The sequence below is a fragment of the Arvicanthis niloticus genome, chromosome 14 (genome assembly GCF_011762505.2).
Source record: "Arvicanthis niloticus isolate mArvNil1 chromosome 14, mArvNil1.pat.X, whole genome shotgun sequence".
Taxonomy (NCBI): Eukaryota; Metazoa; Chordata; class Mammalia; order Rodentia; family Muridae; genus Arvicanthis; species Arvicanthis niloticus.
The window spans coordinates 56,924,166-56,946,717 of NC_047671.1; the positions used below are offsets into that span (position 1 = coordinate 56,924,166).

Here is a 22,552-nt window from a genome sequence, read left to right on the forward strand (position 1 = left end):
CTCTAACGTGAAGCCTCCAAGTCTAGGGCTTGCGAGGGAATGCCGAGTGTCTCTAACGTGAAGCCTCCAAGTCTAGGGCTTGCGAGGGAATGCCGAGTGTCTCTAACGTGAAGCCTCCAAGTCTAGGGCTTGCGAGGGAATGCCGAGTGTCTCTATAGATGTAGTAATGTGCTCTTTTCCAGCACTATTAAGGAAATGCTAAAAACAAAAAGTTATTTTTAAAAAGAAAATGTTTTCCAATGATGGACAAGAATCAGCCAGTGAAGCGGAAGAACTGCTTCTCACTGAACTGCCCAGGAAAGAGCGAGCAGGAAAATGCCCCTCCTTTAAGTCCCGTATCCCCATCGAATTGCTGGACATTTGGTAGTGCACATTCAAACAACACATTTTTTTCAACTGTATGAAAATAAATTAATGCTAATACTAAGTAAGCCATCTGCTCTCTCATTATGCTGAAAAATAAAGTCCCCAAGCAGGGTGTGTGTGTGTGTGTGTATAAAATCAGATTTCTACCTAAGTCCATGCAATAGAAATTTCCCTGGAGCAAGGATACGTGTAGTGCTCACCACCTTCCCCAAAGTGTACTGCATGTTCAGAAAGCCAGGCTGTGTTAGAGGCAGTCTCTGTGCTTGCAGACAGACATCACTGTCCGTGCATGTACAATTCTGGCTTCCCACACTCTGCTGCTGTGACCTGCCTGTACTCATGCTGTGCACTCTCTGGAATAAAACAGCTTTGCTTCAGTGTCTCAAACACATTCCACACTCAATTCCTATGCACAACTTCTCTGTGTGAACCACATAAGAGTAAGAATCAACACTCTACCATTCCTAAATAGAATCATTAAAAACAACTAAACTCATAAAGGAATTAAGAGACTTATATTACAATTACATGAATGGTAAAGCCCTAGGAAAATACATCACAATGCAGATTAACATGATAGGAACAAGAGACAAAGGTGATCAAGGAGCTTTCCTGGTTTACACTCACACACTCAGAACACAAGCCTACAGAAAAAGAACCATTTTGCAAACAATAAGAATTAAATGAAATGACCATTAAACATACATCAGATGGAAGACACTAAAAGTGTTCTCATAAAAGTGAAAGCAAGGCTGAGCTGGGACATGATTTGTCCTTGGCTGCAATGAGAGGAGAGCAATAGAGAAAAAGAGGCATAGCTTTCCCAGTATCGCCTTATACCCGGGAGATCTGAGAGCCCAGGAAGTATGTATAAGAACCAGAAAGAGACACAGTGAGGGGATAAAAAATAGGCTTTTACCTAATGAACGATAAATGTGTGAATACATTGTAATAGTAACAACACAACTGTCAGATATAATTTAATCTATAAACTACATAGAACTTTGTAAGAGACCTAAGTATAAAATCATAGTGCCAGGCAAAAAGGCTCAACTTCATAAAGCTGTTGTCTCTTATGTTGACTTAAGTTTAAGATTCTTGTAAAGGTTTCATAAAACTACAGCTATTCTAAACACTGTGGAAGGAATTAATGTCCAGAAGTTAGACCTGCCTGTCCAAAAGGGCAGTTGTAGTTACCAATCGCCAATGGTTTCATTACTCATGTCAACATGAGGCCAGAACACCAAACAATAGCACGAAGAATGTGTCCTCACATAGAACAATGCTACACCTCAACTTCCATGGGAATGAAAGCTCTGGACTCAGGACTTCACCCAATGATTCCCTTAAATGCCCTTTCTAATTAACAGGCAATAAACATTAGTATTTTCTTCAGTCTGTATGTCATTCTAGCAAGTCATGCATCCTAAGGAAGTGAACATGGAAAACCCAACTCACAGCCAGCCGGTAAGAGAAAAAGCACATCCAATTTAGTTATCCAATCCAGTTTAGTTATCCAAAACTAAATGGAGAGGCCTGAAATTATATATACACAAAAATATAACATTCTACAGACAGAGCACACACATAACACACATATATGCATATACAGATAACAATTAATGAAGAACAAGGCCATGAATTTGAAAGAGAGCACGGAGGTGTAAATGGGTGTCAGGGGTGTCCCTAGTCATCCACTAGAGAGGAGATTGTGATGGAGACTGTGTTTTATGGCCCAATGGGTTAGCATAAACTAGTAAGTCATATTTAAGAATACACTCACTCTATAAAACAAGAAAAATTGCCAGGTTAGTCCACCTCACTGGAATTACTAAGGCAAAGTCTAACAATACCTGTGTCAACTAATGTTCCTCTGCAGTGCTAGGTGCATACGGACACTCAGCATGAAAGTTACAATTACTGTGGGTACCCAGAGGATGCAAGACTATCTTGGGATATTTTACAACTGCCAGCAACTAACGTTTAAGGCAGGGGTTGAAAGAGAGTGATGGCCATGCACCTCTGGGCTTCAAGAGCTTACAGGCTCTGCAGGGCTACGACTAATGTGGCCTCTTGTATACTGAGTTGGAACGGATCTGAATTACTCCCTTGCTGTGCTGCATTAGAGCATTTTGCATTAGAACCCCTTTCTCCAGACAGAGGAACAGAAGCTCTAGTGCCAGTGGAAGGCCCTGGGAGAGAAAACCATCACGTGACAGCCTGAATGCACTTCCTCTCACAGCAGCCCTGGCAGAAATACTGTCAGTGCTTCTGGAGACCTATCTAGTCTGTCTGCATGTAACAATAGTTCTCCACCTATGGATTGGGACCCTTTGGGAGTTCAGTGGTCTTTTTACAGGGAATGAGGGGTCTTTTCACAGAAATCTTACATATCAGGTATTTACACTATGATTCTTAACAGCACATTACAATTATGAAGTAGCAACAAAAATATTTTTATGGGTGGGTCACTACAACATGAGGAACTGTAGCAGAGGCACAGTGTTAGGAAGACTGAGACCCACTGGTCTATATACTCCCTCAGAAAATCTTGTATCTCTCACAGCACACACATGCAGGAGTCTCTAACCAGTGATTAGTCTTAGACTAGGTACTTTAAATGTACGGTAGAACAGTCAACAGGGGGAATGTACCTCGTCATCGGCCTGCCTCAGGCGGGCCACAGCATAGCGCCTCACGGTTGGGTTGGTGTAATGAGAGGAGAGCAGCTCCAGGGAATCCTCTACATCCATTGGCTTCCACTTTCCCAGAAGTTCCAGTGCCTGCTTGGCCTCCTGGGGCAGGTCCCAGTTAACACACTTCAAGAACTTTGTCAGAGCCTAGAGTCAGAAAAGATTTAATAGTTAGGAACTATATCCTATTGCCAAGTCAAAGACCTCTGGTAAAGGCAGAGGTCTAGTTGGCCTTGACAGAAGAATCTTGGTCCTAGAGCAGCAGTGCAGAACAACAACAACAACAAAACCAAACAAAAAAACAAAAAACAAAAACAAAAACAAAAAACAGGAAAAAACCAACAACATCAGAACAAAAAAACCAAAAACCTTCCCTGTAACTTTATATTTTCCAAGATAAAAAAAAATTGCAGAACACAATAAATTTTTTTAATCTGTTTTTCTAGTTTTAAAATATTGGTGGCCTCAAGACAAGGGAACAGGTGAGGCAAGTCCCATGGACATTAACATGCCTTGGACAAAACTTAGCTCTGTAATACCAACAGTGTTAAAGGAAACCACAACAAGCCATGGTGAGATCCCATCACTGGTCTCGTTGGTATCTGGTAAGGGTCAGTTCCTTAGCTTTGGTACACACACTCTAAAAGATAAAACAGACACCAGGATGCCTCTCTAAGAAGCAACTCCTTAAAGAGACATTCAGTTAAAACAAAAACCAAAGATAAAAATTCAAAACACTCAAAACCAAACTGCAAGAGAGCTAGGTACAGAATGAGCAATTTGTGTGGCAGACAGCAGGATTTTTCTAGAGGCTTACTTCTCGGCAATACCATGTCCTCAAGTGTGAACATGGCTGCTTGGCAGAGGCCAAGTGCTGACATCACAAACAATACACAACTGACTTCAGAAAAGCACACTCCGTATTTCCTCACACTAAACCCTAAAGCCAGGTCTCCTGGCAGCACCCCAGGCAAAATGTAAAGCCCTTTTTATTCTGTCATTTACAAAGTAGCTCATAAAGAAAGATAGCTCTAATTCTTTCAAACTCTTTCAACAAAATTCTACACTCAATTCTTCTAGAAGTGCCCATTCCATAAGCACAAGGAACTTAGGATGGGAGGTGAAGACAAAAGGATCCCTGCGGCTCCATGGCCAACCAGTGTAGCCAGTGGGTATCTTTCAAGTTCACTGAAAGACCCTGGCTCAAAAAACAAGATGAAGAACAATCAAGGAAGACACCTAAGTTTGAAAATCATCGGCCTGTTCATACACACACACACTCAACACCTGCTCACAAAATACACACACACACACACACACACACACACACACACACACAGAGAGAGAGAGAGAGAGAGAGCAGTATGAAGACAGACCACTATCTCACTCCTTAAACCAAGCAGACAGCATCGTTCTATACCTAGGAACACTCTCTCCCAAACCCAAATCATTACTAGACCCCAACAGTGCTTTTCTAAATCCATTCCCAACCACTGTCAGTTCTTCCGAAGTTCCCCTTATGCTGATTCCTGTAATGCCACAGATCTCAAGTCTGAAAGGCTACCAAACAGTTTAACACTTTGCTTTTCATGGTTTCAGACAAACTCTTACAAGTTCAAAGGTAGAACGTGAACTTGGCAGAAATTATTAGGAGTAATTGACCTATGCCAGCCTTGCCAGGAAGGGATACAAGCAAGATTTATGCTATTCAAAACAGCAATCTTATTGACAGATCATATAATATATCCAGCCACCATGGAAAGCAGAACAGTGGTCCCTCAGAAACCTTGGAGGAGATCTACCTCAAGATGCATTTAAATCACTCTTGAGCATATACCCAAAGGATTCTACATCCGACTACACAGATATCTGCTCATCCATGCTCATGGCTGTTCAATTCATAATAGACAGAAATTGGACACAGATATCTGCTGGTGGATATCTAGGATTGGATATCCTAGATATCCACCAGCAGAGGAATGGATAAGGAAAATGTGATACATTTCCATAATAAGAGTTTTATTCAGCTGTTAAAAAATCATGAAATTCACAGATAAATAGATGAAGCCAGATAAAATTATCCTGAGTGAGGTAACCCACACCCCAAAAGACAAATATAGTATGTATTCTCTTATATGTGGCAAGCCTTTGGAGGTGTGCTACAATCCATATAACCACAGAAGCTGGGTTCAGAGTATGGGATTAGGTGCAGAGATAGCAGGAAGACTAGATTAAATGGGTAGGAGGAGGGGATGGTGGGTAGTAAAAGAGGGCATGTGGGGAGGGGCAGCTAACAGTGAGAGTCATTTAGGGGTCATATGATAACCTACTACAGTGAAAGAACCTATACATATATGTGCATATATACATGTACATGTATTTATGAGAATGAAAGAAATCTAAATGGAAATCTAAATGATGGAGGAGACATTGCCCAACTAGACAGCTTTCCTAAGCAAGTGAAACTTCCAGTGCCAAGAATTGGTAACAACAGGAAGAGTCAAAGAGGACCCAGGAAAACACTAAACAGTGCAGGCACTTGCCAAAGCTTGGTTGTTTTCCAAAATCTAAAGATAAGGCCCTACTGCTGAAGACAGTACTCACTGAGCATGGAGAAGCCAAGCTGGTACCTAACTGGAGACTTCAACTGTGCTGACTAGTGTTCATGGTACTGGAAGGCACTTTGCATGCTACCAGAGGAGAAAGATAAAACACCAACCCAGCTACAAACCCTGTGATCTACAATGACCTGCCTGGATGGTACCCTGGTGTAATAGTGACAGGCCTGTGGGAGTGACCAACCACTATCTCTTTGGATTTAAGCTCACTCCACAAGATAGAAGCCATGCCTGATACTGCTTGGGTCATTAAGAACCTGACACTAGATAGGTCATAGGCCTAGGGGAAAACCAAAGTGACTCCTAATGGCATTCTGTTATACCCAGAGATCAGTGTCTCTCAATCAGTATCAGTCACCATCGTCTTCGCATGGAGAATGTGAAGAGTGAGAGTACTCAGCCCTAAATGTGGATGTCTTCATCAAAGCCCTCCCTTTAGGGCTCAGGGAACCCTATGGAAGAGGTGGAGGAAACACCGTAAGAGCCAGAGGGGATGGGTAACACCAAGGAAATGTAATGAAAATTGCAAGTATCATTTCCTAATAACTAAAATCCACTAAATTGTCTCTAGAGCCTTCCTGAGATTAGAAATGAGAACTTCTCCAGGACCCAAGAGGCCATCCTGATGTGAGACACAGACTGAAAGGAGGCTCTGCATCAGTGAGGGCTGCATCCGCACAGGACACATGGGCTGCCAAGTGATGACTACTCCTGACACGTCAAGGCCAATTTACACTGGTTTGCTCAAGAGCCCTTCCTGCACATTAAAAATACTATTTATTCTCCGCGAGTTATATAAGATCCTTCTGGTCTGAGAACTGCGGCTCCATCAGCATCTTTGAAGACAACAGGACACCTGCCACACAGTTTTAATCATTGACATTCATCTAGAAGGGACTGAACTCAGTGGGAAGTACCTTCTAAGATAAATGATTTACCTTACAAGCCTTTCCATTGAAGGAAGGCCTCTGTAAGGCTGCCCTAGACTTTGGTGCTGTGCATCCTTGAATTAAAGTCTCCATCTTCCCATGCAGATTACATGACCTCAGCATTCAAGCCATGATTTCTTTGACCACACAACTCTTCAGTTAGCACAGCAGAGTTGTAACTAATACACGCTCTACAGAATACGAATCACAGCCCCCATGCTGCTGAGGAGGAAGAGCAAACACTCAGAAGCTGGAGTAACATAAAACCCTCCTTCCCCTTCCATAGATATAAGGATAACAGTGAAGACTCATCCACGAAGGGCTTCCCAAACCATCAATAAATGAAACAAGACAAACGCTGAAGAGCTTGAAATGATCCCTAACTTCATTTTTACCTTTACCTTAGAAAAGTAAACTAAACCAAGTAGAGCACATTACGAGACTGCAGTACACTGATTCACTTCCCAGCACGAGATGACAGTTTCCTGATGCAAAGCTTTCCTAATGCATCTCTGCTCTGCCTCCAATGTGCCCAGAAACCCGCTGCAAATCTTCTATGTTCTCGTCTCTAGATCTTCTAAAGCATGAATGTGAGCATCTCAAGAAGGAGCATGATAGTTCTGAGGCTCTGCACTGAATCCTGATCTGTGTGACAGTAATGTACATGTGCGCAGTGGGTTTGCGGTGGATTTAAAGGTCCCTAGCAATCATCAGCTGTTTAAGAATGCATGTGGTGCACATACCTCCATGCAGGTCAAATGGTCATATACATAAAGTAAAATAAATGAATCTGTTTCTTTAAAATAAATCTTCAGCCCTCACTCTAAGAATACTTCAAGAATGACAAGATACATAACATTCATTATCAAGGAATCATCCAATATCAAGTAGGAAAACTTGAGCTTCAGTCTGTCAAATGACTGGCCTGCAGTTAAAGCTGCTGAGTGCTAACAGTTTAGACACAACAACAAATCGTCAGACTAGAGGCTAGTTCTGGTAATACATCACAATTCTCCCTCCGGAAACCCCGCCCTCCACCTTCCTTATCAAAGGTGCAGTTCTCGTCTCCATCCTGCTAACCAGCTGCCTGACAGTGTAGTAACTCAATTTCCACATTATAAGTCACACTGTTCCTCAATCTCCAAGGTCTGAAGAATTCACAAGCTTGTAATCAGTATAACTGCATTCCTAATCACCCAGGAATGAAGAGGCGAAGAGGGTAAGAAAGAAAGGACTCAAGTTTACTCTGCACACTCTTTGGAACAGGGGCTGTGCTGTCTCATCTAGAATGGTAACCCATCTCCATTAGAACAAGAAGAAATGAAGTACACTGCTCTCTCCTGTGCAATGGATACAAACTGCAGAGATAGAAACTGAACCCAAATCTGCCTTCACGATTCACTCAGACATTTTCTAGGAGTTGACACAGAGGAATACGTGTCTGTGTACACACGTTGTCAACACCAGTGTTCCAGTAAACTGCTAGGTAGCAAGTCTGCTTGACCATCACTGCATTTCTAGTGTAATTTTACTTTCCTTTAATCATTTGTACAAAAGGCTGTAAGTAAATTTGATGCATAAACTATTCAAAAGACCCACCTTTTCTTGATTAGTAAGATAATATCTAAATTTCCAAACAAGATCTTGTTCTTCATAGGTAAGCTGCTTGGTTGGTGGGTAACTCACAATAATCTAAAATAAAAGAAAAAGAATTAGATTTGTCAAACATACACTTAATACATATTTCCATTTCATATAATATTTCATTGGCTTAATATTTCTATAACACAATTATTACACAAGCTGAGAGAAGGCACATAGAGCCACTTAGGGCAAAATATGTGCTGAGGCATCCATTCACAAAGCAACTCATTAGGGCATGCAGGGAACAATAAGATGGCCATGCTCCGTATGAACACATGACTTCAGAGCTTATTGAATTCAACTAGACAGAAAGGAAGCCAAAGTGGCAATGTCCTTCACCATAAAATCAGGGGAAACAAAATGAGTCCTCCTCTTGTCAAATTAGCACACAATTCTTAGTGCTTACATGCCAGTCTTTTTAAGGAACACTTCATAGCTCATTTCTAAGAACACCAAACTGAAAATATTTACAGTTTTCTAGTTATGTCTCCACAGAGACAGAATTATTAAAAGTCTCAAAGTGATTAAAAAAACAAAACAAAACAAAAACAAAAACAAAACCGGTTATTCTGCAGACAGCAGGAAACTTTTGAAAGCATGAAGTTACATAATTCAGCAAACTCTGAGATGAAGTTACTGGCTATACTAAAATGTCCATTGGCTGTTCTTATCCAGGCTGCACGTTCTCTTACATTTAGCTGATCTCTTGTGGTAGCGTTGGGTTTGAGATCGTGGTCAGACGGTCCGCTTCTTAAACTCCGAGCAAGCTTGTGGTGTTTGCTCTCCACTAAATTCTCCTTGAAATTATTTAGACATACAGAGAATGTAAACCTTACAAGAGGGAAGCTGCAATAGTCACAAACTGCAAAGTCCTTCCTCTAAGCCATGTTAAGATGTCTGATGTTTGAGTCACTCAGGTGCCACTTCAGTCCCAAGGACCCACGACAAGGCTGTGAAACTACATGAGTGAAGCTCCAGTAGCAGATGCACACAACTCCCTCCCAGCTTCCTCAGGCTCCCACACACCCAGATCCTTAGATCCTCCAAGTATCCTCACTTTCACTCCAGTATCTCCTCACCAGGCAAAACCTCCCAGGCACTCCGGACCCATGACGTCACTGCAGACACTTCTGCATTAGTCAGACCTCACTTTTAAGATGCCAGTGTTGCTTATCAGCAGCCACTGAATCTAATCCCCAGTAGCTGGAGAGCACTTGTTACAAGTGAACATGTCAGGATATGTTGGGTGTATGTATTACAATGTTAAAACGTATTACATGGGTTTAAGTTGTGTTCATTCTAGAGAACAGTGTGTTCTTAAAAGCTTTGTAAAGCAGCTTACCATTGACATTTGAGGATCAGGAACTTTCACTAACTCAAAACTTGTTAAAATTGGAGATGATTCGTCACCATCCTAGAATACATTGCAGGGTTTAAAAGATAAAAAAGGAAGACATTTCTCCAAATGGTAAGTGGACATAATATGATAAAATGCTAATCTATTTAAATTCAACTTTTAAAACATCACTTTTTGTTTTGTTAAGAATTTTCTTGTCTTCTTTCAATTTCACATTTATTTTTTTACCTCTATTACAAATAAAATCTTTGGAAAATAAGTAGAAAAAGTTTATTATAGTTGTAAAGATATGAAGTCTGGAAACAAATAGTTTGTTTTTTATTGTTTGTGGCTGGCTACAATTTTTAAGTCTTGGTTTATTATGGCAGAGGATAAGAAAACAATCCGCTCTTCAACCTAACTTAGTCCAGGTGTTGCTAGTAGGACTAGTCTCTAGTGTGGGTCACATTTCTGGCCGTCAGAGATTCCAGCAACACCACATCTCAGGGGACAAAACAAGCCCTCACAGGGACAAGAGCATAACACTAATTCTTGATATGTGCTAAGAATTAAAGCTGCCTTATCTTGCTGGTGTCATCAACCCTGAAGAATGAGCTTTTGTTTTTAATCCAACTCAGTCTAATAAATGTCTCTGCCAAATTACTGCAGGAGGCTAATTATGATCAAAGCTCGTCCCCTGTGACTGTGTACCTAGCACTGCTAGAGTTCTGCTGTCCTCAGATTACTGCATCCTCACTATAGATATACAACAAAATCAGGAGCAACTGAAAAAGCACTCCGATGTAACTCAGTAACTGAGCCTTACCCGAAACAACAAATTCCCACAGCTGTTGTATAACTGGCTTGTTCTCGGTCACAACACCAGAAAACACATTTATCAGCCCAACTGTGGCAGCTCATCTTCACTAAGGCTATGTGTCACAGAAGACAGGTGACAAGAAAGTCTGCTTCCATTAGACTGTGCCGCACTGACCCAGCAATCCTTACACTAAGTGTAAATATGACAGGGTGGGTAGGCAGGCATTAATTCATGGGCAACTACCTAGAAGGGGTAACCTTTCAAAATTTCTAAAAATGATTCCAATTTCTACTCTGTTATTATTTCCTCTATTGCATATGCTGCCTTTCAAAAGGTCCCTCACAATGTTTGAAAGTTTTACCCAATTACCAGTTTCTTCACACAGAAGCCCCATTCGAGTAGCAGTGTGGCTTTAGTAAACATGTACAGCACAAAACAGGTCATTTAAAAATACACGGTGAGAAGTTTGCTCAGTCACCTTTTCCTTTCTTTTTGACTCCTGCTTTCTAATAAACTCATACACAGTGTTAACTAGCCTACATCCCTGTCTTCCCGTCTTTCTCATGCACAGAAGGCCAAAATAAGTTAACTTATCCTAATCCTGCACTAAAGCGGAAATAAACGATGGAGGGAAGAAGTAAGAGCAGTAGCTGAGAAGGATCACACAGTAATCAATACCAGGGCAAATCTAAATCCTCTCTTGTCAAAATCATTCACTTAGCCATCTGTAAACTATACAGGCCCAAGTCACTGGAGGCAGCGTTAATAAATGACACCAACATGCAAATGAGCTACTTCTAATGAACAAGGGAGCTATGTGTAAACTGACTGTGTGCTACCAGTGCTCATCTCGTGTTACATACACTAACTCTGTTCTCACCTGATGCAATTTAAACACTATTTCCATAATATTGAAAGAAACTCTACTTAGGAGGTTTCAAACAAGTATACATTACCTATATAAGTATTCTGCATCATTTAAAGGAAACCCTTTCAACCTGAATTTAAAGCAAATAATTTGAAATAGCTACATTCAGAACACTGAGCTATTCTTCCTATAATGAGCAAACATGAACAATACAGGACTGTTACTTCAGTATAGTAAAAACATTGTCTCAAAACTTTGAATAAACTATATACAAGCATGTCAACAACGGCTTTCATAAGCAAAGACACACATATAATTCCAACATACTGTGTACATGTTAAATAACAGACACCTGAACTTACAGAGTCTTGTCAACAAAACATTATAATTTCCTATTTATTGTACAAATGGATAACTGTAAATAATGCTATTACTTTAGTGTCATACTCACGGATTTGCAGACCAATTTTAATCAGAATGTTTTAATCACTCGCATACTAACTGAATTTTGTGCCCAGACCTACATGAGCCAAATGTGCTGCAGCTGTGTGGTGTGGTTGTGTATGCAGAAGCTGAAAGCCGCTGGTTCTGCAACCACACCATGTGTCTAAGCAGGAAGAGCAGTCATTGGCAGGCCGGCCCTTGAGAGCAGAAAGCACAGAGCCCCAAGGAGAATACCTTTTCATAGTAAACAATGCCGTACTCCTTGTCATCGCACTTGACACAGCGAAACTCAACCATCAAGTACATGAAATTAGAGCTTCGTTTCTCACTCTGAAAAAGAAAAATAGAGATATAAATGATGACTTTCAAACTTTCTTAAATAAGGTCTTCACCAAAATTCAGCAATATATGAATCAATCAACTACTACTTAAAATATAACTCTTGTTACTATCCACATGCAATAGTCACACAGCACCGCTGTTTTATCTAGAAGGGATGTTACTCCACAGACCATCTCTAGACTCAATAAAACATCTGGCTTACTCAGCACCTTAGATTTCATGATTTTAAAACTTGAGTTTTGAGAACTAATTTATTTCAAAAAAAAAAAAAAGATGACAGTTTGTACTTGTATCAACGTTCAGCAATTTCACCTTTAAGTTACATAACTAATTCATTTCAGGAATTATGATACATATAGGAAAGTAGTCTTTTTTTTTTTTTTTAAAGTTTGTAACCAAAAGTAAGAGGTTTAAGTAATTTTAATAAAACTTCCACAATTTCTGAATGTAGCAGCTTTTATCAGGACCCCTCTTCTAGCCTCCGCTGTCACTGCATGCATACAGTGCACAGACATATAAGCAAGCACAACACCAAGGCCACTTAAATTGTTCAGCTCCATAAAGTGCCATCTACTGTGAAAAGCAGAGAGGAAGGGCAACACAGCCAAGATGGGAAAGCATGCCCAATGCTATCTCTACACACAAAGCACTGACATGGAAGAAAGCATATGTGTTCTGAATGAACTATTTTTCTAATGGAACTATTATTAAAAGTGCACAAGCTAAGTCTTCCAGTAGTCCGTGTTGTGAACATGTGACTACATTTAGAAAGGATAGCAACTGTACAATCAATATAGGTGTTATGCACGGCCAGATTAATTTAAGACAAGAATGATGGGGTGTCACACTCAGTCTCCAACGTCTTTCTCTCGACTCCCTCTCCTCCTCCCCTGCTAAGAACCCATGGAGGGTTTAAGTCATGTGATGTATACACCACAGTGGTAATCATCAGCTAGAGAGTGATACTTTCCTCTCGGAATTTGATTCATAAAGTTGTTTTCATTCTCAAGACACAAATTCTTACATCAAACCTTGGGTATGCTTAAAACAAATCTACAAAATACAACCAGCTTTAGCAAATACAACTTTTTAAAAGACTCAATGAGGTCATCTTTTAATTAAATATTTATAATGGCTCAATACACAAGGTCAAAAAAGGGTACATTATGTATAATGGAGTCCTTACTGAGGTTACACCACCCAGGGAGTAGTAAACGAAGCACTGAAACAGAGGTGTGGGCTGGACAGAGCAGTTTTTAAAGAGGGCACATGGTGACCTCAGAGAGGAGACTATTGCTGATGGAGACTCAGCAAACAGTCACAGGAACTTGACCAACATGGCAATACACATGAGGCACTGAGCCGTCACATATGGTAAGTAGGTAGCCCTGCTAATGGTTCAAATGACATCAACACTTAAAAGGCCAGGTTTATTGCTTATTAATATAAAATTCAAAGTAACTGAAGGAAGCCCATGTCTAACAGACAGCTGACAATAAAAAATTATTTTTTAAAAAAGAATGTTAGCTTAGTAACCTTCAGAATGTATTCCTGATGTATGAAAGGAAGCAACTCACCTCATTTATCATTTCTATCTCTCTAAATGTTAGTCTGTCCAACCAATCCACTTTCACCATGTGTCCTTGCCGATGAGCCTTGGTAAGCTGCAGAAAAGTACAACAGGGTTAATCTCAACACAGATCCAACAGAAGGAAGCAGGACAGCAACCACTCAACCCTGCTGTGAAAATTAGGTGTTTGTAATTCTATGCATCCAAGGCATTTTAGGCCACAGTGGGAGAACTCCCCATCGGCCTCACAGGATGGGTCACTCACTGTACACAGGACATTAAAAATAATTCTAACACTACTTAAGACAATATAATATACATGTATGCTTATATTTGGAGCCTACTCTCGAGATATCTAATCAAGTATATACAAATACTTCAAATTCTAAAATGACCCAAGATTCAAAAACACTTTTGGATTTTAAAGATCTAAGCTGAAAGATGCCGAGCCTATAATATCACCTCTACATAAGCCCTTCTGCACATCCAAGTCCACATTCACAGTGGTCCCACACATCAGATTACACACGTGAAGCAATCCTATACATCCAAGTCTACATATAAATCTACATAGCTAGGACATCACGTTCAACATGTGAAACACTCCTACACTTCAGATTCCCACAGAGAAAGCACTATTACAAATCAAAACTATACCAGAATAAGAAACCAAGCAAGAGGCAAACCTTTTTCTAAAACTGAAAATCATTTAAAAAAAAAAAAAAGTTTTAAAATCAAGCCTGCAGTCTCGCCAAGAGCAGAATGAAGTCCTCCCCCAGTGTTATTTGCATGTCTTACAATTCTTATGTTTTGACGATCATAGATGAAATTACAGTAAGAATAGATAGAGCCTCTAAGGAATAACACATCCTCTTTCCTCTAGTCTTCCCACTTTTAATGTAACATGCTGAAAAAATGACTTATACAAAGGTAATTCTTGGGGACCAATAAATCACCACTTTAAGGTTTACGTACACACACATGAATGTTGTCTTATTTTAGGAAACAATGATAAAGGATTTAAATTTCTAACATTGCTGATATTTGACTTCACTGAAGTCTTACACACTAATCTTGGCCTAGTTTCAGAAATTACATCATACTGTTTTTATCAATTCATAGAGAAATCACCACCAACTGCAAGGGCCTCGGATTAGAATTCAACGTGTTCCTGACGGTGCATATTTTAAACATCAGCTTTACTTGCTTATCAAAGTCCCTTTCAACAAATTCCTAAAATGAAGCAAAGCTGGGCATCCAAACCTTCTATGAGCCCATCTCTTAGCTCATCGATTTCCTCTCCCCACCCATGCCATGGCAGTACTCCAGTAAGAACAGCAAATGCACCATGAATTAGTACCCCACTCAGAACTGAGAGCTGAAGCCACCAGCACTCTTTGTCTTGACAACATCACACCCACGAGTCCACAGTATTTCAGAAATTAAATGTGTTATTAACCTCATGCAAAACATTTCAGGTTCTGGGGCTAAAAAGATAGCCCAGTGGTTAAGAACATTTGCAGCAATTGCAGAGGATCAGGGTTCAGTTCCCAGAACTCACAGAGTAACTATCATCTGTAACTCCAGTTCCAAGGGACTCAATGCCCTCCTCTGGTTTCTGTAAGCAACGACCCTACATGTGGTGCATTTCTATGTACGCAGGTAAAACATTCATCCATATAGAACAAAACTTTTTAAAAAGTTTGAGGCCCACTGTAATACAAAAATACTACTGAAGAAAGAACCATCTTGCTTTGTATCCTGACGTGGAAACTGAAGTAGATTTCCTTCTTCTCCATTATGCACTGGGAACTTTCTGCAGCCTCTACAGCAGCTGCATTTATGTTGTGACTAATACATGTCACTCCCTACACATGCCAGGCCCTTTTTTCCCTCTTAGCTGTATACCAAATATGACCTTTCTCAATCTTCTGACCAGCTAACACAGAAGCAAAACTAAATGTGATAAAGCCACCACAGAGGCCAGGTGTAAATTACCTTCCAGACCTCAATTGTGGGAGCTGCTTAGTAAGTACTAGGCCATATACACTGTAAAATGCTGCAAACAGAAACAGCGGGCATGGCTGTATGCGTCATCAGAGAAATATAATGATGAATTCCAATGTGAATGGGAAATCAAGAGCTATTTGCATATGTTACAATGACTATTCAATAGCTGCCTATATTATATCTTGATATTTAAAAAAAATTCTAGATATTTCTCAGCTTAGTTACAGAAGTTCTGCAGAACTGAAATAGTTGCCACTACAAATGGCTTCTGGGCATTTACCGATTTCCCTATAGTATAAAGTAAGCCCAGTCAGAGGTTTATACCATTCACTTCATTATTTCCCATGGTCTGAAGAAACTGCCCTCTTGAGAGACACATGGCTAGATCTGGAGCAACCAGTATGGCTTCTGTGAAGGTTGCACATCATGGTGGGAATGGTGGGTGTGTCTAAAGTCTGAAGAATTATAGCAATTGCCTTAGTTACTTTTCTATGCTGTGCTAAAATACAATGACCAAGGTGACTTATACAAGAAAACATTTAATTTGAGCTTTAATTGGGTTTCAGAGAGTTAGACTTCATGATGGTGGAGCAAGACCATGGCTGCAAACCCCTCAGAGCTTACATTTTGATCTGTAAGTAGGAGTCAGAGAGAGGTAACTAGAAATGATGTGGGCTTCTGAGATCTCCACACCTGCCCCAAATGACACCCTGTCAGACAAGGCACTCCTTAGTCCTCTTCAAACAGTCCCACTCACTGAGGACCAAGGATTCACATATATGAGACCATGGGCGAGCGATCTCACACAAACCACAGCAGCAATTACTGTATTTCTATTTTTTATCATTATCATTTAGAAGACATCTAAATAGGTAAATGAATCAACATGGGTCTCTTTCCACAACTGAAATGCTAGGGCCAGGAATGTATGTTACTATCTGTAGAACAATGGATTTCTCTGTGAGCTCTGTTAACCAATAATAACTTTCCTCTGTAAGATAAGCATTTTAAGAAAACAACTGTTGAGCTTGCTCATGTGATTAAAGTCCATCCCTACAGGGAACAGGCAGTGAGATTATCTGTAGTGCATTTATTAGTGTATATAATGACGTCTCAACTGTTTATCTCTTGGGACTAACTTTCTAACAGTACTTTCAATTGGTTCTTTTCTGTGTCCACACATTGCTTAAGAATGTGGTATCCTTTGTAAGTAACATCTAAACTGCATTAGGTCCTCATGTAGGTAGAGATTTGTCATCCTTTCAACTGTTATTGTCCCACTGTGGGTCACTGAATGATCTAGATTGTCACTCAGACAGTTTTCATTCTTTCAATTATTATGTCCCAGTGTGCTGTCAGGTAATGATCTAGACTATAACTGAGACAGCTGTCACATTTCAACTGTTAAAGCCCATTATGTGGTCACTGAATGATCTAGATTATAACTGAGGAGTTTGATTGAAAGCACTCTGCCTTGCGGTCAGTTCTTTTATAAGTTCCTATGTTGTGATGTGAAGAGCATGTGCAGTCCAGGAAAGTACAGACAGCAGGTAAGAACATACGCACCCTCTCTCAGTCTACAACCCACATGCAGGCAGCAGACGTCAGGACAGTTATTTAGTTCATCTCGTCTTGTCTGTGCATCACTTTCACCTTCTGTCCTCTGGTTCCTGTTGCAGTAAGCCTGAGATCCAGACCTCAGCCTCTATCCTCTCTACAATCCACAGGGACCAGATGCTGCTGTGAAGTTCCACGGCTTTCCTCCTGTCTGCTTCAATGCTCAGCTCCCCATACCTTCAATGCACATGGACCAAGAAACACATTCCATCTACTTGATACCGTCTCTTTGCCTCCTCTTAATCAAACTGGCAGAAAGGAAAGCACACTGCGATGGCATCAAGCGGAGCTGTAAAATGAGAAGCAGGCAGTGGAGAGCATGCTCTGCACTAACCTTTCAAGTCCAAAGACACAGATTCAATATAAATCAAAGGCCAGAGCCCAGTGGTCAGATCCAAAGCCCTAGGAGGGCGAGCAACCTATCATAAAATTCTTACACTGGCAAGCTGAAAAACAACACTGACGGGAGCAGTGTAGACACTGGCCATCACTACCAAGAGGCTGGTCCAGACTGTGAAAGTTAACAGTCTTTAAGTCTGGTCTCTTACTATGTTCACATATCAGCTGAAACAGAAGTAAGCACTAGTTGAAAACGTTTAGAGATGGAGGAAAAAAAAAAAAAGGACAATAAGCAAGATGCAGGAACTAGATTTTAATACATATATTTTTTTCTGTACCTTATTAAAACTCTTGGAAATCCAAATTATAAAAAATGAGACCCAGCTGGGCAGTGGTGGCACATTCCTTTAATCCCAGCACTTGGGAGGCAGAGGCAGGTGGATTTCTGAGTTCGAGGCCAACACGGTCTACAGAGTGAGTTCTAGGACAGCCAGGGCTACACAGAGAAACCCTGTCTCAAAAAACAAAAACAAAAACAAACAAACAAGAGAGAGAGAGAGAGAGAGAGAGAGAGAGAGCCAGCCATGGGGCTGGAGAAATGGCTGCTCTGCCAGAAGTCCTGAGTTCAATTCCCAGCAACCACATGGTGGCTCATAACCATCTGTAATGGGATCCCCCTTCTGGTGTGTCTGAAGATAACTACAATGTACTTAAATACATTAAAAACAAAACAAAACAAAAACAACAATAACAAGCAAACAAAAAAACAAAAAGGAGACTTAAGCTGAGCAAATACAATGTTATCGCCTCTTCTCATAGCTATCGTTCCTCAAAGAAAAATTAGGCAGGTTTATAAAAGAGTCTACATCATTAGAAAGATGTATTCCTTTCAAACCACACTGAAAGAACTGTTTTTAAAGAGATAAACTTGGAAAGCAGGCTTTCAGATGTTACTTATTCATACTGTAGTCAGAATGTAACTTCCACAGCTAAGTAACGATTAAGTCCAGCTTGGAGGTGACACTTGCTGTTTAATAATTAATTACTCAGCACCATCTTTTCATGGGCTCTTTAAGTGGTTGGTCTTCATTTCACAGTCCCATTATCCTTAGGCAGCCAGTCTGATAATATGTTCTTCTGACCCTTAAACTGAGTCTTTCAAATTTTAGTAGACCACAGACTATAGATGAGATGATTCTAATAAAATATCTATTAATTGTTTAAGTCATAGAAAGTAGCTAAATCAAAGCTCACTCCTGACAGACTCTTAAAGAGAGGACAGACATAAGAGAAGTTTGTGAACTGTCCTGTACACCCAGTAAGAACACAAGCAAGACCTAGAAATCAGTAGCTGAAATGCATCTTTATTCATTTGGAGAGGGAAAGTAAGCTCAAAAGAGTATACCAGACCTATGACACCTTTTTCACTTAAAAGAGCATTACACAAAATAGATATGCTATGAAAATACCAGAGACTCACATTTCCAAACCTGATGCAAGTCTAGACAAAAGGCCACACGGAACGTGATTCCAAGCATACAGAGTGCACAGACAGAAAGTAGCCCGCAGCCATCAGAAGTGCAGGGCGGGTGGACTGAGGAATGACTACTGACTACATGAAGCTTTTAGAGGTAAAAATATCCTAAAGTCATATAGCAAGGAAGATTATAAATGCTATAGATCGTACACCTTTCAAGAGTGAAGACACGTGAATCATATCTCAAAACTGCTACTAAGGTGAATTTAAATGGACAAGACAAGCCGTAGGATTCACAACATCAAGGACCTAGGATCCGCTCTGCTCAGAGCTCTGCTTGTCTTTGAAGCCCATGTACCTTGGCAAGGCGGCTCATCTGATCTTCTGAGAGCGTGCTGCTTGTTCTGCCGGGAGTTCGTGTGGGTTCAGAGCCATCTGCCTCGACGTTAGGCCAGACTTTCAAGTCATGCATTCCTTGGCGAAACATTCTACAGTAAGAAAAGACCAGAGTAGAAGTGAACTAAGTCAGTTCAGCATAAGGAAGTGTGTGTCATGCACACCTGCTAGGCTGAGACCCTCACAGTTTGTTCGACAATGAGCTACACTGCTAAAACCACAAGCCTCTCCAGGCCACGAATTTCTCCCTTAGGGAATGAGAGACGTCTATAAAAATGATCTACAACCCAATGTACCTGTTATCACTCTTGAGGGAACTCCTTGCTGGGCAGACTTAGGAAAGTATGCACCTCTCTCTTACATGGTTCTAGTGGCAAACCAAGGTAAAATTCAGAGCATAAGTGGGCAGTCACCACAGAAACTCGGTGTCTGCAAGGCAGCTAGACAGAACAGATGACTTCCCCAGTCACACCGATAAGAGGCTCATTTCAGTTAGTTTGCCAGTCTATATAAACCAACACCTCCTGATAAAATGAGGCCACCATCAAGGCAGAAATGCACATAAACAGCTGGAAAGCACACGAGGGCCCAGAGACGACGCTCCTACACCCTCCTTCCAGGAAGAGTGCCAACTCAACAAGGCCAATCAAAAGGGACCCCAGTGAATATCCACTGTTGTTCTGAGGAAAATGGTGTCTGCTGTTTGGAGAACAGCACTCAACAACCACTTCAGCAGATATCTTAGAATAGCAGACACTGCATTTTTAGCCAATAGAATAATCCCATAAGTACAGGATGGAAATCAAAACTGTTAGTTACATAATTTGTCTATAAGCCTGTCTGGTCTGAGTAACAGCTGTATCACCTATAGCATGTGTAGCTGTGACCGTGAATAAATAATGTGACTCCTTGGTTATATCAGTTTTCTCATTATTAAAAATATATTTTCTTAAAGGTTATTACAAAAACACACACATGCAACCTCTTGTAAAGTTTCCTTTCTTTTAAAATCAAATAGATCAGACAGCATAGAGGCAGGAGGATTACAGATTCTAGACAAACACAGGCAATCTAATGAGACCTTGTCTCAAATAAAACAAAACAAAACAAAGAACAGAGCAACCTTAGAGCAGTCTCTAAGGAACTGGGGACAGTGAGGTAACTAACATCACTCTTAAAAATGTGTGTTCACACACACACACCTCACAAAAGGACACAATGTCCCTTCCTTCTGTCTACCTCTCCATTCCTCAGTGAGTACTCTGGCTGAAGTGAACTAAACACAAACAACCAGAGATGGCAGGAGGTCAGCTTACTAAATGATTTATGCAACCTGGGATACATCAGAGACCTTTAGAGTACTGGTGATGATCAAGTGATCACACCCCTTTCTCTGGACACTAACGGCAACTTGCCAAAAATTACACAGGCCCCAGGTAGCGAGGCAGGCAATGTACAGAGCCTTGCATCCACGTGGGCAAACAGATTAACAGGCAAACAGATGACACAGAAGAGCAGCACAGCAGGCCCTCCTTCAGCTCCATCAGAGTCCCGATACCTGCTACCACTGGCTGGCAGGGCCATGCCACTGTGGCAGCCACTGCCATGACGTCAGAATTCACCTGCCATTTGCCTACGGTCCTACCGACCCAAGTAATGACCAACCAGCTCTTAAGCTACTTAGAAATCTCCAGAGCTAGATGTTCAAGTTAAGGAGCATTTGCTGCAGCAGAGTCACTTCTTCAGGCTACTCTAGTAAGTACATACCAGGATCCTTCGGAAGAGGCCACTGATGACACTGTATTGCTAAAGAAAACTATGGCCCCAGCAGTGTTTCCCCAAGTCACAGAACTGTGGTAGCACAGGCCATGGATAAACAACATGGACAGATTTTTCCAAGCTTTAAATATCTTAGTTCATTTCCAGCAAACAAATTTCACTCCTAATTGGTACTACCAACTTCTTGGAGATCTCTGTATTTAATTTATCTTTCAGGCACACTTTCTACTTCCTTTGAGTGGGAAGCAAAAAAAAAAAAAAAAAATTCAATGAGCTACACAAAGAATGACAGACATGCTTTGCCTGGGTTCAGTGAGTCTGCCTGATCCTCTGCTCCATGGACCTTCCCCTAATCCCAGATTTAGCCCAGGTCAAACATCCAGTGTCCTATACTCTCCAGCATCTGTCAGGACCCGCCTACTCTGCCCACAACCTCCAGGCCCATCCCACAAAAACTAAGCCACTGCCCCCAGCAGAAGCCATGGGGTTAGGCCGCTGGCTGGCCTGCTCCTCCCGGCACATTTCTTTTCTTTTCTTTTTTTCTTTTTTTTCTTTTTTTTTTTTTTTTTTTTGGTTTTTCGAGACAGGGTTTCTCTGTGTAGTCCTGGCTGTCCTGGAACTTACTCTGTAGACCAGGCTGGCCTCGAACTCAGAAATCCACCTGCCTCTGCCTCCCAAGTGCTGGGATTAAAGGCGTGCGCCACCACTGCCCGGCCCCGGCACATTTCTTAGTCTGTTTTGTGACATAGCTCTACAGTGAGCCAACACAGGTACTATTAGTAAATAAAATATTCCCTAGGCTTATGAAATATACTTAGATGATCACCATAAACCATGAAGTATATATGATTTCATTTTACAGGAGAAGAAACAGAGACTATTCACTACCTTCCCCTAGGAGACCAGATACTGAAAAAGAAAAAGATCTGATCTAGGTAACTATCTCAACCTCCCTCCCTCACACTCCACTACCTTACTATGTTGCTTTTCTTAGGTTCAGCATATAATGAGAGAATTCTTTTAAATTATCAGAGAAGACGGATTATGTAAAGTAGTCGAGACATGTATAAAAGACAAGCTTTTGTGGTTGAAGTTAGTACATAATGAATAACTCTGTCCACAAAAGTTTATAGATTTAAATATAAAGGAATAAAAGTGTAAATCCAATCTAGTGCGTGTATATATATACACACATATATATATGTGTGTGTGTGTGTACACATGTATGTACATATATACATATATACATACATGTTTGTATAAAAGAACCAACCAAAAAATAAGAAACATAGTATTTTGAAAGT

The 22,552-nt window shown here is 40.7% G+C and overlaps 1 protein-coding gene across 1 annotated transcript in view; it reads right to left on the minus strand.

Moving 5' to 3' along the window:
* The window catches only part of Pik3c3 (phosphatidylinositol 3-kinase catalytic subunit type 3), a 72,471-nt gene that overhangs the window by 42,337 nt on the left and 7,582 nt on the right, over positions 1–22,552 (minus strand). Inside the window, exons 4-10 of the mRNA XM_034518535.2 lie at positions 19,432–19,561; positions 13,638–13,724; positions 11,953–12,048; positions 9,593–9,664; positions 8,943–9,047; positions 8,206–8,298; positions 3,021–3,206 (exon numbers count right to left, since the gene is read on the minus strand). Coding sequence (XP_034374426.1) covers positions 3,021–3,206; positions 8,206–8,298; positions 8,943–9,047; positions 9,593–9,664; positions 11,953–12,048; positions 13,638–13,724; positions 19,432–19,561 — 769 coding nt within the window. The remainder of the gene's footprint in view (positions 1–3,020; positions 3,207–8,205; positions 8,299–8,942; positions 9,048–9,592; positions 9,665–11,952; positions 12,049–13,637; positions 13,725–19,431; positions 19,562–22,552) is intronic.